At 37.2% G+C, this 20262-nt stretch overlaps 1 protein-coding gene across 1 annotated transcript in view; it reads left to right on the top strand.

Moving 5' to 3' along the window:
- Positions 1-4372: 4372 nt before the first annotated feature.
- The window catches only part of LOC106093481 (neprilysin-2), a 42243-nt gene continuing 26353 nt past the window's right edge, over positions 4373-20262 (top strand). Inside the window, exons 1-5 of the mRNA XM_059361625.1 lie at positions 4373-4430; positions 7272-7446; positions 12614-12711; positions 12780-13353; positions 13449-13731. Coding sequence (XP_059217608.1) covers positions 4373-4430; positions 7272-7446; positions 12614-12711; positions 12780-13353; positions 13449-13731 — 1188 coding nt within the window. The remainder of the gene's footprint in view (positions 4431-7271; positions 7447-12613; positions 12712-12779; positions 13354-13448; positions 13732-20262) is intronic.

Genomic DNA, 20262 nt, shown 5'->3' with positions numbered 1-20262 from the left:
CATTATATATGTTAGATAGATTTAGGGTAATTTGCAGTAATGTTGTCATTTGTCAACCGTAATTATTACGATTTGAACACATTTGCTCGAAATTTGAAACGGATTGTTTAATAACTCATCTGGAAACATCCACCAAGGTCCATCAAAATTGGTTCCGAATTGAAAATTGCTCCCACATTGTACTTATAGGATAGGTGTAGGGTATTATTCGGTCGGCAGCGTCCAACATTTGCCCTTCCTTACTGGTTTTGCATGGAATTTTTTTATTTTATTTTCTGAATTTTTTAATTTTAAAGCCCTACAAGAGCCCATTCAATAAAATTACAATGAGCACTACTCTCAAACATAAAACTTCTTAAATTAATAAGGGATGTATGGAGTAAAAAAAACCATGTGTCCACTTGGGGGATCAGGGCTTTGGCATTTTCGAACTCGAGGGGTTTATCAAATTTTTTAATAAAGAATTGGCTATTTTGAAGTACATATAGCACCTTTTCAAGTTGACATATCTTGTTCAAATTTCATTTAAAACCTATAATATGTCCTCTTCATAAACAAAGAAAGAAAAAATCAAGGTATTTAAGCAAGTTTTTTCAATAAAGACCAATCAATGAAATTACTTTTTTTTGGCCAAAAAATGCAAAAATACATTTTTTCAAATTTGTTGACTTCCAAACTGTATAAATTTCAACTGAATAATCAGATGATGACAATTGGTGGGGCAAAGTCGTTGTAAATATTGTCACTAATCTAAATCATACATAAATTGAAAATCGTACCACAAATGTCTTCGCAAATTGCAAAATAAACCTCCTCAATATCCAAAAAGCCGCCAAGGTGAACTCCTTTTACTCGAGAGACCTCTCTGGGTGATGAACAACGCTAATACAAAGCGGAATCATCTGATATTCTATTTATGCAAATATGCTAATAAGTATGACACAAATCAGCTTGTTGCTGGTCCAGAATCCTCTTCAGTGTCTTAACTTAGTAGGATGAAATACTTATCCGCCTGAAGTCCTTGGCTGCACAATATTGCAGCTTCTTTGGGGACAACCACGCCCCTGAAACACCCCCCTAATCTGACAAATTTACAGATCAAAATTGGTTCAATTGAAAAGAATTTTGGAGTAGAGGACGAAGTGTTTTTGAAGCCGTCTTATCTGAAAAATATTGCCAATCAGGACATAATTAATCGCCATGGAAATATGGGGGTTGATATGAAAGGTATTTAGGAATAGAATACAAATTTGAACAGAACTTTCAAGTCAAATGCCTGGGGCGACCTCCAGCTCCCAAAACGGACATGCAGAAAATTATTTGTGGTTGTATATTAAGCAAAGGTAGAATATACCATGTAGACTGATAAAGACAATGATAGAAGAAAAGTAATGTAAAATTTAAATTTGGGAACCAATGTCTATGGCGACGTCTCTACAATATTCCTCTAGAAAGTTGCTCGACTTAAGTCCGCTCTTACTTATACATATAAGAAGATAACTGATCAGTAACTCTATTTGACCTCTTAAGCTCACCATAATAGGTTTATTTCTAATTAGACTTTATTGAAAATTAATAGGCAAAAATACATTAATGCTATTAAAAAAATATGACCCACATACTCGTAAATATAAATAACGCTTAAAATAATCTAAATAAACTTAGCTTCTTTCTACTTTCTATAGAACCAATAGTAAATAGACAAGTTTCGGCCAGTTGAAATTTCGTTATTAAAAAATTAGCAAATATTAAGGGAATAGGAAGAAGGAAGTAAATATATATTATTAAAAGCCATTCAAATATTGTAGCACTTAAATTGGATTAATTTTTAGGTTTCCATATTGGTGAAGTGAGTAGGATCATATCATTTACAAAAAAAAAAATCAAAATATTGAGTGTTTACATTTGAATATTGACAGAACATTGAATGACAAGTTCGATATCTGGTTAATAGGTTTGGTGCTATTTATTGACTGGAAATGTTTGTGGTGGCCATTATTACCAGACACACTATGTCGTCGTGTGGGGAGCAAAAAAGCGCATTCATCGAAAACTTGATTCAATCGTGCCCATGTAATAAAAAGAAAAACTTGGTCAAAAGCAAACAAATACTTTTTCTGTAATGAAAGGGCAGTAGCACAGATGTATGTATGTGTTTATTTATTGTACATGTGTGTGTGTGTGTGTATGTGTGTGGAACTACAAGTTGTTCTTTATCAAGATCCTGGTAATGCAATTCCTAGGCAGACTGACAAGATGGATGGATGAATGGAATGTCCAATTGTTCGAATGAATGGCCACATACACATTTTCTGTAACCATTAACGAGGCTTATATTTGTTGTTTGTTCGTGATTTAAGGCAGACTAATACTACCACTGCCATCGACATGCACACGATGTAATCCTTGTAGATGTCATTTTTCATATGCACGCCGCTACATATAACACCCACCGTAGCCTTCGTTACCATTTCGAAGTTTGTCCCCAAGTCATGATTGAGAGTTAAGAACATCATACTGACAGCATTCAGCGTCTCTTCCTGTCTTCAATCTGCAGGAGTTGTGCACAGTTAACATAAGATCGAGTAAGTGCGGCATTAAGTATCCTTGACATCAGGTTCTACAGGGTGCGCCAAAGAAACTTACTTAATAATCCGATAGCTTTAGTCGCTAGTGCTTAGTTTTTAAATTTTTATTTATTTATAATAAATAAATAACTTACTTGTTTGAAAGGACAGTAAAAACAAGAGTTCTTCAGTAATTGTTTTAATTATTTTTTATTTGAGAATACATTATTTCAATTTTGTTCATGCAGTCTTGAAAATTACATCGGGTAAATGGGAACTCCAATTGCGTATACTGTGATTAAGTCGATTTTTGATTAGATTCGATTCGTGTCCACAAATTCAATCATTTGCAAGCGTTGTTTGTTTGTAGCAGGATACATGTTTAAATTATAGACCAAATTAAACTGACATATTTTGGGCAAAAATTATAAAACAAGATGGGTCAAATATTTGACTAATCTGAATGTAGCTGTTCACCCAGAAAGTATGTTTTCTGATATTAGCAAACGCTATTTGCTGATCATTTTGTGGCTTTTGAAGGAAGGAATTTGTAGGCACATAGATGAAAGTTAAGCCTTTTCCTGTCTATTGCCAATTTCTGGCAATTTTACCAAAATACACAAAATTTAGTAAAATTGTATTCTGAAATCGTTTAAAAATAAAATAAACGATATGTATATTGGGGTGATGACATTTTTACAACCTCATATCCGTGTATCATTTTTGGTGAGTTTTTATTTAAGATTAGATAAAATCTTATATAGATTTTATAAAAAAATTTCCACGCAAGAAATAATTTAAAAATTTGTATTTTGGCATTTTTGGCAATTTTTTTAAGTCACTGTTAGCAGTTATATTATTGAACACAAGCTTTAAAGCCACATATATCTAACATCATCCAATACCCAAGGAAGTTAAATATTCACGCTGAATAATCTTAGTTGGAGGTTGTCCTTGATGCTGCAAGAGTAATATAAGATCGCACCCTTACAGCACTGGTTGTTTCGAGCAATGTTGATTGGAGATTCAGTGTGTCTCAGATAGTTCTTCAAAATCTTCAGCGCAAAACAATTGACTATTGAAACAATGATCAGCCTATGAGTAAGAAAATAATGAACAGATTTTATGCAACCTATTCAAGGTTTCAGGCACCAGAATAAATGCAAGAAGAGCTAGAAAGCCAAGAGAGTTCCAGCGTGCATTGCAGATGTTTGGGATTGGTTTAAACTTTACAAAAGGGATTCACTCCTCTCAGTGAAGTGACGGAACCCAGGAATGGGGCGCTAGAGAAACTTTATGTTGCCTCTCCACTCGCCAGTTTCTTTAATCTGAGTTTTACCATTTCTGAGGCTGCTTTCAATGCATCATAATTGCTCATCATTTCCTGCATAGAGCTCATCGTCCATCGCGAAGATCGCTCCAGCCCATGATGATGGCAACAGATAAACTTTGGTGTAGGGTGACCTTTCTCTTCGAACAATTGCCGCAGTCGAACGGCTGTATTTTTGCCGATAATCACGCTTGTTGTATTGGCAACAATCATCACAATTGATCCCCACAGTTTGAACTCATCTAACATATTCTGGCGTCCTACTGAGATTGTTTGAGCTTTCCCCTCTTTTAATTTGAGCGCAGTCAACATAATTTCTTCGCATTCAGTCTTGAGGACCACGGCCTGATATTCAACGCTCTCAAGGTGTTTGCCGTCAAAGTGCATGCTCGACATCTCCAGATAAAGCGCGCTTATCAAGTACTCGTTCACCAGAGCAGCTTTCTTGTTATAGCCTTGTGGATTCTTGACTGACATGGCGTTGGAATTTCAATGCCCTCATCGAAAAGCTGGTGGCAGACCGTTGCTGCTCCGTGGGTCGACAGCTTGTAATAAGGCGTTATGCTATGCGTCTTTAGTTAAGCTTCCTTTTCTCGTCGATGTTGCATTGTAATCCTCCCAAGGACAATCTGTACTGTTGTCGAATAAGTCCGTACTACTTGCCGAACAATAAAGTATCGCTGAGTTGGTAAGTGTGGTAAGTTGTAAGTTGTGGTGGATGTTTCAAGTTTTTATTGGCAACATTTATTTTTTCTTTAAACTTGTTTAGAAAATCTGAAATAGTTTTTTGTATATTCCCCATTTTTTTAAATTTAATTGAATTGACCATATTATTGCTGCTCAGTAATGCTTATTGCGTTATTTCGTCATTAACAAAGTGAAAACGACAGGCTAGACACGTGGATGGTAGATGCGTGGAAGACTACCAAATATAAGATGATGAGTTCAAATCTCCTCGTCGACCACTGACAAAACTTACAAAATTTTTTAAGTAAAGAGAGTGACAGAGAAAAAACTGAGAGCAAGTAGAAAAAAACAAGTAAAAGTGTTATAAGTTCGGCCGGGTCGAATCTTGTATACTCTCCACCATCTCCTTTTAGGCAAACAAATGATAAAAGATAAAAATTGCTATGATATTGAAGCTATTGGGTTGCCTAAAAAGTAATTGCGGATTTTTTAAAAGAAAGTAAATGCATTTTTAATAAAACTTAGAATGAACTTTAATCAAACATATAATTGCCATTTTGTTCGATAACCTTTTGCCATCTTCCTGGCAAATTAAGTATTCCACGCTCATAGAACTTCTGGCCTTTATCTGCAAAAAATTGAACCAAGTGCGATTTTATAGCCTCATCATTGCCGAAAGTTTTACCAGGAGTTCTGCAAAGAGCGAAATAAATGGTGCATGGTCAGGACTATATGGTGGATGCATCAAAAGTTCCCAGCCAAGCTCACTCAGTTTTTGGCAAGTGACCAAAGATGTGTGCGATCTAGCGTTGTCCTGATGGAATATGACACCTTTACGATTGACCAATTCTGGTCGCTTCTCTTTGATGGCTGTATTCAATTTGTCCAATTGTTGACCGTAAACTTCCGAGTTAATCGTTTGGTTTCTTGGAAGCAGCTCAAAATATACCACACCCTTCCAATCGCACCAAACAGACAGCATAACCTTCTTTTGGTGGATATCAGCCTTTGAAGTGGTTTGAGCTGGTTCACCATGCTTGGACCATGATCGATTTCGACTAACGTTGTTGTAAACAATCCATTTTTCATCTCCAGTTATGATTCGTTTTAAAAACGGATCGAATTCATTGTGTTTAAGGTGCATATCACAAGCGTTGATTCGGTTTGTTAAATGAATTTCTTTCAATACATGTGGTACCCATATTAAAATTGACGCCAAACAAACAAATGTAAACAAAATTTCGCGCACTTTTTTCTAAAGCAAGCTAAAAGTAACAGCTGATAACTGACAGAAGAAAGAATGCAATTACAGAGTCACAAGCCGTTGAAGAAATTTGTCAACGCCGACTATATTACTACTATATTACCGACAATTACTTTTTGGGCAACCCAATATATCAAGTTATGGTCTGATTCGGACCATAACTGAACTGAATGTTGAAGTCATTGTGTAGAATTTCAGCCAATTTGAATAAAAATTGGGCCCTTTAGGGGCGCAAGATGTAAAATAGGAAGATTGGCTTATATGTGAGTTGTATCAGGCTATAGGTCGAATCAGACCCCAAGATCGGTTTGTATGACAGCTATATCAGGTTTTATACAGATTTCCACCATACATAGCACGGTTCTTAGGAGTCATAGCGAAACACGTCATGCCAAATTTCATCCAAATCGGATATGAATTGCGATCTTAAGAAGTCAAGATCCAAGGCCGGTTTATATGGCAGCTAATTAAAAACATGGACCAATATGGCCCACTTACAATCCCAACCGACATACCCCATTAAAAAGTATATGTGCAAAATGTCAAGCGGCTAGCTTTACTCCTTCGAAAGTTAGCGTGCTTTCGACAGACAGACGGACGGACGGAAATGTCTAGATCGACTTAAAATGTTATGTCGATCTAGAATATACATACTTTGTGGAATCGTAGTGTACTCCCATCCTATGGTGGAGGGTATAAAACTATTTTTTCAGACATTGACAAATGTCACAAGAAATCAATTACGGAGCTAGTTCGTTGGAATTAGCAGAAGTACTAGTTGTTGTTGTAGCAGTGTGTTATACACTGAGGCGGCGGCCCTTGCCAATGAAGAACTCCTTCGGGTCAATCTGGTACGTACAACCGTCTGCCATGGGAGTGGGAAGTACTAGTTCCATAGTCAACTGGTTACTCCAATGACAAACCCATATTAATTTCACCAATTGTTTACTCTAAAAGTTAATAAAAGTGGAACTAGTCCTGCTTACATTGGAACTAGTGAATAAACAGATTTGAATAGTGAATAAACTGTGGCCTGGACTACTGGGTTTGTACAAAAATATAGACCATAGATAATAAGCTTAGTCGCATTTGTGTGGTGTAAGCAATAAGATCACTCGTTTTAAAATGTAATTTAAAAAAAGAATTCAATATGATTAATTTTTTTTTATTTACGGCGCAAACTAATGTACGTTACTTACAAAAATAAACTGGATATTGACATGTTGTATGAGGGATATTTGTGCAATCGCATTTCCTTGTAAGGACATGTTCAACTTTGTTCTGTAAATTAATCAAATTTATAGGTACGTTTAAGACCATATGAATACAAATAACTAATAACAATAATCACAGTCACAACTACAAATGCTTAGTTGTATGGGGATTATTAAGCATTTTTTGTTTTTACTTTTTTTATTTTTAGGCAATCTCAGTGTTCACACAACGATTTCCGGGCACACTTCACCGCGAGTGTATAGCGGCAACGATAACGGCAATGGCTTTGCCAGTGGCCATGTTAATCGAAATAATAATGGCGCTAAATCACCACCTGTCCTACTGCACAATCCAAACAGTAATTTCGTGGGGGTGGAATCACGGTGAGTATGAAATCGATTGGAACAAAAAGCATGTTGTCCATTTATAATAATTGTATTTTAATTGTGATTTTGTTTATATAGTGCCATGCGAGTTGTTTGATATTTCCTTTTGAAGCAAATAATTCACCTCTTATTTCTTGCTGCAAAAGAAGTGGTACGGCATGTTTGCTGTACCCTACACTTCTACAGGGTAAAATAATATAATGCATTTGTTTGTACCACATGATTTCTTAACGCATACAGTTTGCATAGATCTAACCGTCGCATTGAAAGTTCCGATTTATGCTTGGTTATTTTGTGTGCAAATGGGCTCGAGCTTAATGATCATAAGAGTTATGTTAGGTAGTAGAGGCAGATCCGAGAACGTTACCACCTGCTATTTGTTGCCCTTTAGACTTCAAGTCGTTGAACATTTCTACCATCTTATTGAGAGATTTGCAGTCATCGTTGGGTGTTTTGAATCCAGAAACATATTTCCAAAGATTTTATGACTGCCAGGCAGTTTGAAACTCCCTTTAATGCAAGGATATACCCAAAGCCCTTATAGTCATCTATACTTGAACTATTGTACGTGTACCCAAAAGGTATTTACCCATTTATACCCAAGAGCTGGGTATTTATAATTTTGCAGATATCTTGAAAATAAAAATCATTTCCGATCAAATAAAACCGGACCCTAGTTATATAAAGCTACTATGTAGACCGATCTTCAGATTTGAGTGTTGAGACAATGAACTGCGCATTTTTTATCCGATTTAAATGAAATTCAGCACAATGAGTTTTGGGGGACCCCTACTTATTCCTGTGAAATGTGGTGCAGATCGAACAATATATGGATATAGCTGCCATATAGTCCGACCTTCCCATATAGGGTATTGCGCCTATAAAAGTCGCATTTATTACCCGATTCCGATGAAATCTAAAACAGTCAGTACTGAAACTCGAACTATATTGCGATACAGCTGCCATATAGATCGATTTCCTAATATAGGGCATTGGACCCATAAAAGGAGAATTTTTTATTCGATTTCGATGAAATTTTAAGCAGTGAGTTTTGGTAGACCCCATCACCTTTTTGTTTAATGTGGCCTAGATTAGACCATAATCGGATATTGCTGCCTTATAGACCAATCATCCCATATAGCATGTAAGGAGCATAAGGAGCATAAAAAAGTAGCATCGAAAAAGAAAATCTAAGTTAGGAATTCCTGGCTAATTCAAAATCCTTATTAGTTTTCCATGCCACGCCCGACGTTGGTTCATGTCAGGTATTGTATACCTACTTAAGTACCGGAGTGTCTTAGCCGCGAAAACCGAACAATGACATGCTTCAATGTCTCATCATCTTCCCCATATGCCCTACACATGCTACGCACCGATTTTTCATTAGTGAGCTCGTAGTCCTATGTGTCCCATTATGATACCAAAAGCTATACTGACCTCCTTCTTACTTACTTTCAGTAATAGCCTAGTCCTCTCACGATCCGGATCACTCTAGGACCGCCGTCCTGTCGACAGTTTCGCTATTCCACAGTGTTACATGCACATTCGTCGCTCACGCCCTTAACTCGGACTGCGTTGAACCGACGGCAGTCTTCTGGCCTTCACCGCCAAATCGTCTGCTCATTCATTCCCCTTACTACCCTTCCCCTTATTCTCCTTACTTACTTAAATGCAGCGTTTATGGGCTCATAACCTAAATCGGGAGATTGGTCTAAATGCAAAAATGCAAGTTTGTCAATGAACGTTCCATTAAGGAACCTTCTTACATATCAAGAAGCCCGAACATTTATAAAACCACAAAATTGTGTAGTAAATGGTGCGTTTATGGGCTCAATAACCCAAAGCAGAAGATCGGTCTATTAGCAAAAATGCAAATTTTCCCACGAACATCGGGTAACTATACGACTTTTATGGGGAGTTCCGAGGGAGATCAGTCTGTATGACAGCTATATCCAAATATGGTCCGATCTGGGAGTGGAGGTCTATCAAAACTCACGTTTTAAAATTTCTTCGAAATCGGGTAATAAAATTAATTGGTAGGTTAGGAGATCGGTCTATATGTCAGCTATATCCACATAATGGCTATATCCATAAATTTCACATGGATAGGGAGGGGTGTACCAAAACTCACTGTGTCAAATTTCAGAGACTTTAATAAGTTGGGTGATCGGTCTATTTAGGTGTATATATATAACTTAAGTCCGACTTTATGAGATCAGAAAGTCAAGTTTATATGCAAAGAAGAAAAAAGAAATAAATTGATTGCAAAGTGTTTTCTGTAAATAAATAATCCACCAGGATACCCACCACCTCGGGTATATATGTACACCACCTTTCGCCATAAATACTCCGCCAGGATACCTGCCACCTCGGGTATATATGTACACCACCTTTCGCCATAATTCGGTAAATAATGCATTATTTATGCACCCATAGCAGCTATATCCAAATTTAGTCCGATTGGGATCAAATTCGATCACAGACATTAGGTGGTCTAATAAATACAAGTCACTGTTAAATTTTGGCCCCATTTTGGCTGTTTGACAACTATATCCAAGTATAGACCGATCTGAGCCATTTAGGACACAGATGCCGAAAAGCCAAACATAAGTCTCTGTGTCAAATTTCATGGAAATAATAAAATAACAGGTAAAAGCGTGCTAAGTTCGGCCGGGCCGAATCTTATATACCCTCCACCATGGATCGCATTTGTCGAGTTCTTTTCCCGGCATCTCTTCTTAGGCAAAAAAGGAAATAAGAAAAGATTTGCTCTGCTATAAGAGCGATATCAAGATATGGTCCGGTTTGGACCACAATTAAATTATATGTTGGAGACCTGTGTAAAATGTCAGCCAATTCGAATAAGAATTGCGCCCTTTGGGGGCTCAAGAAGTTAAATAGAAGATCAATTTACATGGAAGCTGTATCGGGCTATAGAGCGATTCAGACCATAAATAATAAATAATAAACACGTATGTTGATGGTCATGAGAGGATCTGTCGTTCAAAATTTCAGGCAAATCGGATAATAATTGCGACCTCTAGAGGCTCAAGAAGTCAAGATCCCAGATCGGTTTATATGGCAACTATATCAGGTTATGAACCGATTTGAAACTTATTTGACACAGTTGTTGAAAGTAACAATGAAATACGTCATGCAAAATTTCAGATTCCAAATCGGATAGGAATTGCGCCCGCTAGTAGCTCAAGAAGTCATGTCCCCAGATCTGTTTATATGACAGCTATATCAGGTTATGAACCAATTTGAGCCATACATACAACACAGTTGTTGAATATCATTACAAAATACTTCGTGCAAAAATTCATTCAAATCGGATAAGAATTGCGCCCTCTAGAGGCTCAAGAAATCAAGACCCAAGATCGGTTTATATGTCAGCTATATCAGGTTATGGACCGATTCTGACCATACTGAACACAGTTGTTGGATATCATAACAAAACACGACGTGCAAAATTTAATTTCAATCAGATACGAATTGGGCACTCTAGAGGCTCAAGAAGTCAAGACCCAAGATCGGTTTATATTGCAGCTATATCAAAACATAGACCGATATGGCCCATTTACAATACCAACCGACCTACACTAATAAGAAGTATTTGTGCAAAATTTCAAGCAGCTAGCTTTACTCCTTCGGAAGTTAGCGTGTTTTCGACAGACGGACGGACGGACGGACAGACGGACGGACATGGCTAGATCGACATAAAATGTCGTGACGATGAAGAATATATATACAATACTTTATGGGGTCTCAGACAAATATTTCGAGTAGTTACAAACAGAAATTAGTATACCCCCCATCCTATGGTGGAGGGTATAAAAATAAAATAATAAATGCGCCTTTTATGGGGCCAAGAACTTAAGTCGAGATGTCGGTATATATGGCAGCTATATCCAAATCTGGACTGATCTGGGCCATCTTCAAGAAGGATATCGAGGGACCTGACACAACATTGTTTCAGTAAAATCGGATAATTATGGGCCTAAGACCTTAAATCGAGAGATCGATCTATATGGGAGCTATATCCAAATCTGGACCGTTCTGGGGTAAACTGAAGAAGGATTTCGAGTAGCCTAACTCAATTCACTGTCACAAATTTTAACAAAATCAGATAAAAAATGTGGCTTTTAGGGACCTAAGACTTTAAATGAGATGGTCGGTCTATATGGGCACTAAATCGAGATATAGTCCGATATAGCCCATCTTCGAACTTAACCTGCCCAAAAGGAAGGGTCTGGGCAAAGTAAGGACCAATTTAAGGTCTTAGATCTATATAATTTCATTTATTATCCGATTTATCGCTTAAAAATTTCAGTGAGCTGTCTTAGGACCCTTGGACTTCGGTATCGAATATGATCTAGATCGGATAATATCTTGATATAGCCTCCATAGCATTTATTACCCTATTTCACCCGATTTTGGGATTATAATCTGTGTTAGGTCCGTCGTCATCCGTGCGGAGTATGGTTCAGATCGAACCATATTTGGACATGGCTGCCAAATATACCGATATTCTGATTTACGGTCTTTTGCCCTAAAATGACTTATTTATTACCCAATTACACTGAAATTTATCACAGTGATTCGTGCTAGGCCCATCGATATTAGTCCCGAACATGATCTATATCGGTCAACTTTGGATTTAACTGTCATATATACCGATCTCCCGAATTATGATCTTGGTCACATAACAGATGCTTTAATTATTGTATTTTAGGCCTTTCGACATCCGTACTAAGAGGCTTATGTGTATAATATATATATCCAATGTATTGGGTTGCCCAAAAAGTAATTGCGGATTTTTCATATAGTCGGCGTTGACAAATTTTTTCACAGGTTGTGACTCTGTAATTGCATTCTTTCTTCTGTCAGTTATCAGCTGTAACTTTTAGCTTGCTTTAGAAAAAAAATTTAAAAAAAGTATATATTTGATTATAGTTCATTCTAAGTTTTATTAAAAATGCATTTACTTTCTTTTAAAAATTCAGCAATTACTTTTTGGGCAACCCAATATATCCAATGTTCCTCCCGGTCGAACTTAACGCGGTTTCTTTGATTTTCAAAACATATTTTCTGTAAAAAAAAATCTTATTGAGAAAAAGGAACCAAAAAACTACTATAATGTTTGACTTAATTTATTTTCCAGATTTCGACGGAAGTATTTTCACAAGTCTTTATTCATTTTGCTCATAGTTTTGATAATCATCTTGTTAATAACCATCATAGTTTTAGCTGTTTTACTACGTGAGTACAAAGGAATGCTCCCTCATGAAAAAACTGCGATTTAATGCATTTTACTCCTTCGATTTTAGATACACAATCAATTAGTACAATATGCCGCACCAATGAATGTCTGAGGACATCGGCAAGCCTTATTTACTCAATGGACGTAGAGACTGATCCCTGTGAAGACTTTTATCAATTCGCCTGTGGCCGCTGGTCCGATGAACATCCTCGACCCGAATCGGTGACATCGAATGACTGGTTCCGCGAAACCCAGTCAAAAATAATGCGTGAGTTGAGAGATTTCCTTAAGAAAAATATTTCCAGTGATGAACCGGTGGCTGTGGGCAAAGCCAAGCTTATGTACAAGGCCTGCATGGACACCGAATTGTTGGAAGAAAGGGAAATGGAACCGCTGGTACATTTTCTAAAAGAATTCAAGTTGCCACTAATACCGCGAGGTCTTAATGTAACCCTCACGCCAGAAAGTGCTAAAAAGTATGGATCAGAGGAATCCTTTAACTGGCTGGAATCCGTTGTGTTGATAAAGAAATTTTTGGGCATGGATTTACTCGTTGGGTTCGATATATTTCCAGACCCGCTGAACAGAACCATCAACCGAATTGCTTTGGGAACACCGGAAATGGATTCTGCGATGCCATTGTAAGTTTTTGAAATAAGATGTAAAATAAAGAAAAAAAAACATGTCGTCGTAGCACTTTCATAATAAACGTTATTATTATCTTTTTACATCCAAGCAATAATGACGACGTGCATAAAATTTTACACAAAGCTCGCAAGAAAACCATTTTCGGCGGCGATAGTGATGATGATGATACAGACATTGAAGGTCGTGAAAAAGAGGAGGCTGAATCGACCAAAGACACCAACAGTGGCTTACAGGCTTATGTTGTATATGTTAGGAAAGTCATCGAGGTCTATTTGTCCTTTCTGGACCCCGACATGAACCCAGCAGATATCGGCGAGAAATCAGAAAAAATGACAATGACAGCAGTTAATGTGGCCAGGAAGATTCAAAAGGTTGGTTAAGAAATAAAGTTATTTTTTGTTTATTGCTTTTTATATTGAATCTATATATAGCTATTGCATTTCTAAAGTAAAAATTCTATGTGAAGTTTATACAAATTTGCTCGATTACTCGATCAATTAAGGTTAGATTTGCTCCAAGCTTTGGTATCAGTAAATGTAGCTATTAGGGCTGGTCCATTTTTTATACCCTCCACCATTGGATGGGGGTATGCTAATTTCGTCATTCTGTTTGTAATCCTCAAAATATACATCTAAGACCCCTTAAACTATATATATTCTTGATCGACATGACATTTTATGTCGATCTAGCCATGGCCGTACATCCGTCTGTCTGTCGAAAGTATGCAAACTTTCGAAGGAGTATCTTATCTTCATCTTAAAATTTTGCACAAATACTTCTCATTAGTGTAGGTCGGTTGGGATTGTAAATGGGCTATATCGGTCCATGTTTTGATATAGCTGCCATATAAACCGATCTTGGATCTTGACTTCTTGGACTCTAGAGGGGGCAATTCTTATCCGAGTTGGCTGAAATTTAGCATGACATGTTTCGAAATGACTTTCAACAACTGTGCTAAGTATGGTGGAAATCGGTTCTTAACCTGATATAGCTATCATGTAAACCGATCTGGGGTCTTGACTTCTTGAGCCTCTAGAGGGCGTAATTATTATCCAATTTGGCTGAAATATTGAACAACGGCTTCTCCCGTAACCTCCAATGTACGTGTCAAATGCGGTCCGAATCGGCGAATAGCTGTCATATAAACCGGTCTTGACTTCTTGAGCCTCTAGAGGGCGCAATTACTATCCGATTTAGCTGGAATTTAACATCCTTGATGGAGGATATATAAGATTCGGCCCGGCCGAACTTAGCACGCTTTTACTTGTTTTTTATTAATCGTAAACTACTACAATTCGAAGAAGTTTCTCCGAAGAAACCAAATATCTGAAATAAAATCCTATTCCGCACCTCTCGACTTCAAGGTATTTTTCCTGCTCTTTCGATATTCTTATGATCTAGATACAGGTCACGTTTGTTGTTCGATTATCGTAAAATTTTGCACTAGTTTTTTTTTATCTATGGACAAATGCTATTGATTTTGATCAAAATCGTTTCGGATACATCTTTCATCCAATATAGCTTTTTAAGGCTGCAGTAGCCACGATTGTGGTCCGATCTTAACAAAATTTTGCACAAGACGCTCTGTTTAATGTTTCAACATAAGTGCATATTTTTATCAAACTCGGTTCGGATTTAAATATAGCTCCCATATATATTTTTTCATCCGATATGGCCTTTAAAGGCTCTAATAACTATAATTTTGATCCGAGATTACAAAATTTTGAACATGCGTGGACAATTTTATCAAAATCGATCCAGCTTTACATAAAGCTCCTATACATATCTTATGTTCAAAATCGGTATTATTCTTCCTTGGACCAAAAAAGTAAAAGTAAATTTTATGATAATCGAACAACAATTGTGACCTGTACCTTGATTACAAGAATATCAAATATCGAATATCGAAAGATAAAGTCGAGTTGAAGCCGAGAGGCGCAGATAAAGATATTATTTTATAGACCGATTACGTCCATACTTGGTATAGATGTTGGAAATAACAACAGAAATAGATACCCCAAGTAAGCGGTTTAGGCAGTCGACGATTCCGTGGACTGTTTGCTATATGGGAGCTATATCTGTTTTTGACCGGTTCTTCCAAAATGTCCAAATTCCAAATTTCCCGATAATGAGCTGCATTTACTTCGACGTAGGCTTAAATTCTCGTACGTTCGCTCGGTTAAGAAAACACGATCGTTTTGGAAGATTACGGATTATTCACTTCTTTGCTTTTGCTGGGCTAGCTTTTTTGGTTTTTGTGTAAAAACGCTTGCATTGTAGAACTTACATTAAGCTCGGTTTTTAAACCCACCACCATAATATGATGGTTTACTAATCTAATCATTCCGCTTATAATATAAATCTGCGACCACATAAAGTATACATATATATTCTTGTTCGTCTCGACATTCTGAGTCGATCTAGCCATATATGTCCGCCCGTCAGTCGAAATCGAACGTGTAAAGCTAGAAAAAACTTTGCACAGATACTTCTTATTCATATAGGTCGTTTGGGATTGCAAATGGGTCATATAGGTTCAGACTTAGATATAGCCCTTATATAAACTGATCCCCAGTTATAACATCTTTGGGTCTTAGACGCTTCAAGTTTCATTCGATTTGGCTGAATATTGGCCTATGGACTATTTTACTTTCAACGAAATGAGCACGTCTGCTACGCAGACGATATTATAATACTTTTAAGGGGTAAGGATCCGAACCAGCTATGCAAAAGGGCCGAAATAGTCTTGCATATGGCATATGACTGGGCTATACCCAGAGATCTCAATGTTAACCCAGAGAAGAATGAAATATGCCTGTTCACGAGGAAGCGTAGGTGGGCCAATTTAACGCACCACGTTTTTTCAATAAGACGATTTCGATATCTGACAAAGTCAAATTCTTAGGTGTGATCTTGGACAGGAAACTGAATTGAAAGTTTCACATTCAGGAGCGTGCTGAGAAGGCTCACAGAAGTTGGGCACTAAGTAGACGGGCCGTAGCCTCGAAATGGGACCTGAATCCGATGATAGTCTACTGGCTCTGCAGGAGCGTGATTGGACCAATACTTACTTACGCATCAGTAGTTTGGTGGACTGCTGTATAGAAAAAGTGCGAAGTTAGGATAAACATACAACAGGTTCAGAGAATATGTTGTCTTGGCATAGGTGGAACGCCTAGGGCACTGGAGACTATTCTAGATATCCGATCCATTGACATACAGATTAAGTGTCAGACTAGGACGATGGGAATATATATTGAGGATGGGAGCGGCTCATACCATCGCGTTATAATCGAGGCGACGATAGGAAACGTGAAAGGAAGGGAAGAGGTTCCCGATCAGATACCTGAGATGAACCTTGAGGTCGGGGCACTGCTGCCGGCGGCACAGTCTTGGATTGACATGAGCCCAGTATTTCCATCTGGAAGTTCATGTTATATGGATGGATCAAAGCTAGAGGACAGAATGGGCCTGGGTGTCCTCATTGAGAACCCAGGGACTGAGATCTGTTTTAGACTGCCTGAGTATAATACGGTCCTGAAGGCGGAGATCCGGGCGATCACGGAATGTGTGAAGTGGTGTGGTACTATAGCGAGGAAGTCGAGTGTGAACATCTTTATGGACATTAAAATTGCCATTAGGGCAATAACAACCAGGACGGTAAGGTGTAAAAATGAGATTATAAGGGGGAATCCAGATCGTGAGATGGCAAGGCTAATAATGAAAAGAAGTAAGAAGGAGGTCAATATCGCTATTGGTCTCATGACGGGACACATAGGACTACGAGCTCACTTATGTAAAATCATTGCGATTACTGACTTAGGTGTATGTCCATAGTGGCATGGGGCGGATTTAGGATGCAGCTATTAATCGAAAGCACGCTAACTTTTGAAGGAAATTGAAATTTTGCACAAATACTTCTTATTAGTGTAGGTTGGTTGGGATTGTAAATGGGCCAAATCGGTCCATGTTTTGATATAAACCGATCTTGGGTCTTGACTTCTCGAGCCTCTAGAGGGCGGAATTCTCATCCGATTTGACTGAAATTTTGCAAGTTGTGTCTTGATATCACTGTCAACAACTGTGCCAAATATGGTTTAAATAGGTTCATAACCTGATATAGCTGCCATATAAACCGAACTAGGTCTTAACTTCTTGAGCTTTTAGAATGCGCAATTCTTATCCGATTTGGCTATAATTCTGCACGTGGTGTTTTGATATGACTTCCAAAAACTGAAGATTATAGTTCAGTTTTTTAAAATCACGGAATGTAATTGTCAACAAGACGAGACAATTACATTCCGTGATTTTAAAAAACTGAACTATAATCTTCTTAATAGCCTTACTGATAATGTCGAATGGGATTCTATATATCAGTTAAATTCTGTGGATGACCAAACAGCATTTTTGCAGCATTATATTAGCTTAATATATAGTCAATGTGTTCCTGAAAAAACCATTACCATAAAAAATCAGCAACCCCCATGGTTTAATGAACAGTTACGTGCACTAATCGATGAAAGAAATATTGCATACAAACGATGGAAACGATACAGAACAACACAACTGCATGAGCGCTTTAAGTGTGCCAGACGAAATGTTGGGAAAAGCATAAACGAGGCCAAAACGCTATTCTTTCGGAAAAAATTTCTGAATGCTGTTAACAGCAGATCTAAATGGAAGGAAATTCGTAAAATTGGCATAGGAGCGAAAACCAACACCAACTTTCCGCCCAATCTAAACATCAATGAACTGAATGAGCATTTTGTGTCTGTTTGCTCTATATGTCCCCATGAAAATATATATGAAAATATGAACACTGTACAAGTGGAAAATCCATTTTCCTTTTACTGTGTAGACCAAACTGACGTTTTGAACAGCATACTCTCAATAAAATCTGATGCAACTGGAACTGACGGAATAAATCCAAGATTTATCAAAATTATCATGCCAAAATTGCTGCCATATGTAACATATATTTTCAATACTGTTCTGACCAAGTCCACCTTTCCGCATGAATGGAAGCTCACTAAAATCATACCGACTAGAAAATCGAATAATGAATACCGCCCCATTGCAATCTTACCGTTCTTATCCAAAGCGCTAGAATGCATAATGGCGAATCAAATCGAACAATTCCTGTGCACTCAAAATCTATTATCAGAATGGCAATCTGGTTTTAGAAAAAAGAGAAGTTGCACATCTGTCTTAATAGACGTTGTTGAAAATATTAGACAAAATATGGACAACAAGATGGTATCCTTTCTCCTTCTATTGGATCACAGTAAAGCATTTGATACTGTAAACCATCAAATTCTTGTAGTCAAGCTCTCAAAACTATTTAATTTTTCCCGAACTGCCTGTCAACTGATATCATCGTACCTGTCTCAAAGATCTCAGTCTGTATATTGTAATGATATCTGGTCAAATACGCTTCATGTTCCAAATGGTGTGCCGCAAGGCTCAATCTTGGGCCCATTGTTATTCACCATGTACATTAATGATCTGTCCGATGTACCTTTAACATGTAAGATACAAATGTATGCTGATGACGTTCAACTGTATACCTGCACGAAACTGAATGACTTTCAAACATGTATTTCTAATGTAAATAATGATTTGAATTTAATATATTGTTGGGCTGTTAATAATGCCTTACGTTTAAATCCTACCAAATCTAAGCTGATCATCATACACAAAAGAAGTGTAACAATCCCTGACCAAGTTGAAGTAAAGATTGAGAACACGATTGTAAACCGTGTTCAAGCAGCAACAAACTTGGGTTTAACATTCAACTCTACCTTAACTTGGACGAATCATATAAATGCAGCTGTGGGAAAAGTTCGTGGTATGCTGCGGAATATGTGGGCAGCTCGTCTGTCAACTCCTTTCGAAATTCGTATGCTTCTTGCTAAATCTTACTTAATCCCAAACTCTTCTATATAATTGTGAATTATTTGCAAGTTGCAGTGCTGATGACAATAGGAAAATCAAAGTTGCCTACAATGATATTGCACGATATGTATACAACAGACCACGGTATGACCACATATCACAATTTGCTTATCAGATTTTTGATCTTTCAGTTGAAAATTTACTAAATGTTAAATGCTTGCAATTACTACATAAGGTTATTTATAACAAAGAACCTGAATATCTTTACAAACACCTACAATTTGCTAGATCAAATCGAGGGCGCAAACTGATTCAACCTAGATTTGAATCTCAAATCACTGAAAGGCAATTTATTGTAAACAGTATTCGTCTCTGGAACACCCTCCCATCATATATACAACTCATAAGCAATGCTATTGAATTCAAAAAGGAGCTACATGATTATTATAAGTAGAAATTGTATGTAGTCTAGTAGTATAAGTTATAATTAAATTATTTATTTATTTTTTTATAAGTTATAGTTTATAATGGAATTATTTGATGAAACTGCACTGTTGTGAACCAGCACAGTAAAATATAAGATATAATCTTGTTGAGCTTGGTGTTAAATAAATGAAATGAAATGAAATGAAAACTGTGTAAGTATGGCGCAAATAGGTACATAACATGATATAGCTGCCATATAAACTGATCTGGGATCTTAACTTCTTGAGCCTCTAGAGAGCGCAATTCTCATCCGATTTGTCCCAAATTTTATACAACGGCTTCTCTTATGGCCTGCAACATAAGTGTTTAATTTGGTCTGAATCAATATATAGCTTGATACAGCTCCCATATAAACCGATCTACCGATTTTGCTTCTTGACCCCCGAATAAGACTATAACTTGATATAGCTCCTCCTCCTTCTCCTTCACCTCCGTCCTTATTCATTATTTTGTTTGCCTCAAAAGTAATACTGCGCAAAGAACTCGACAGATGCGATCCATGATGGAGGGTATATAAGAAT

This window comes from Stomoxys calcitrans, chromosome 2 (genome assembly GCF_963082655.1).
Source record: "Stomoxys calcitrans chromosome 2, idStoCalc2.1, whole genome shotgun sequence".
Classification (NCBI taxonomy): Eukaryota; Metazoa; Arthropoda; class Insecta; order Diptera; family Muscidae; genus Stomoxys; species Stomoxys calcitrans.
This window is presented reverse-complemented; position numbering and strand designations above follow the sequence as displayed.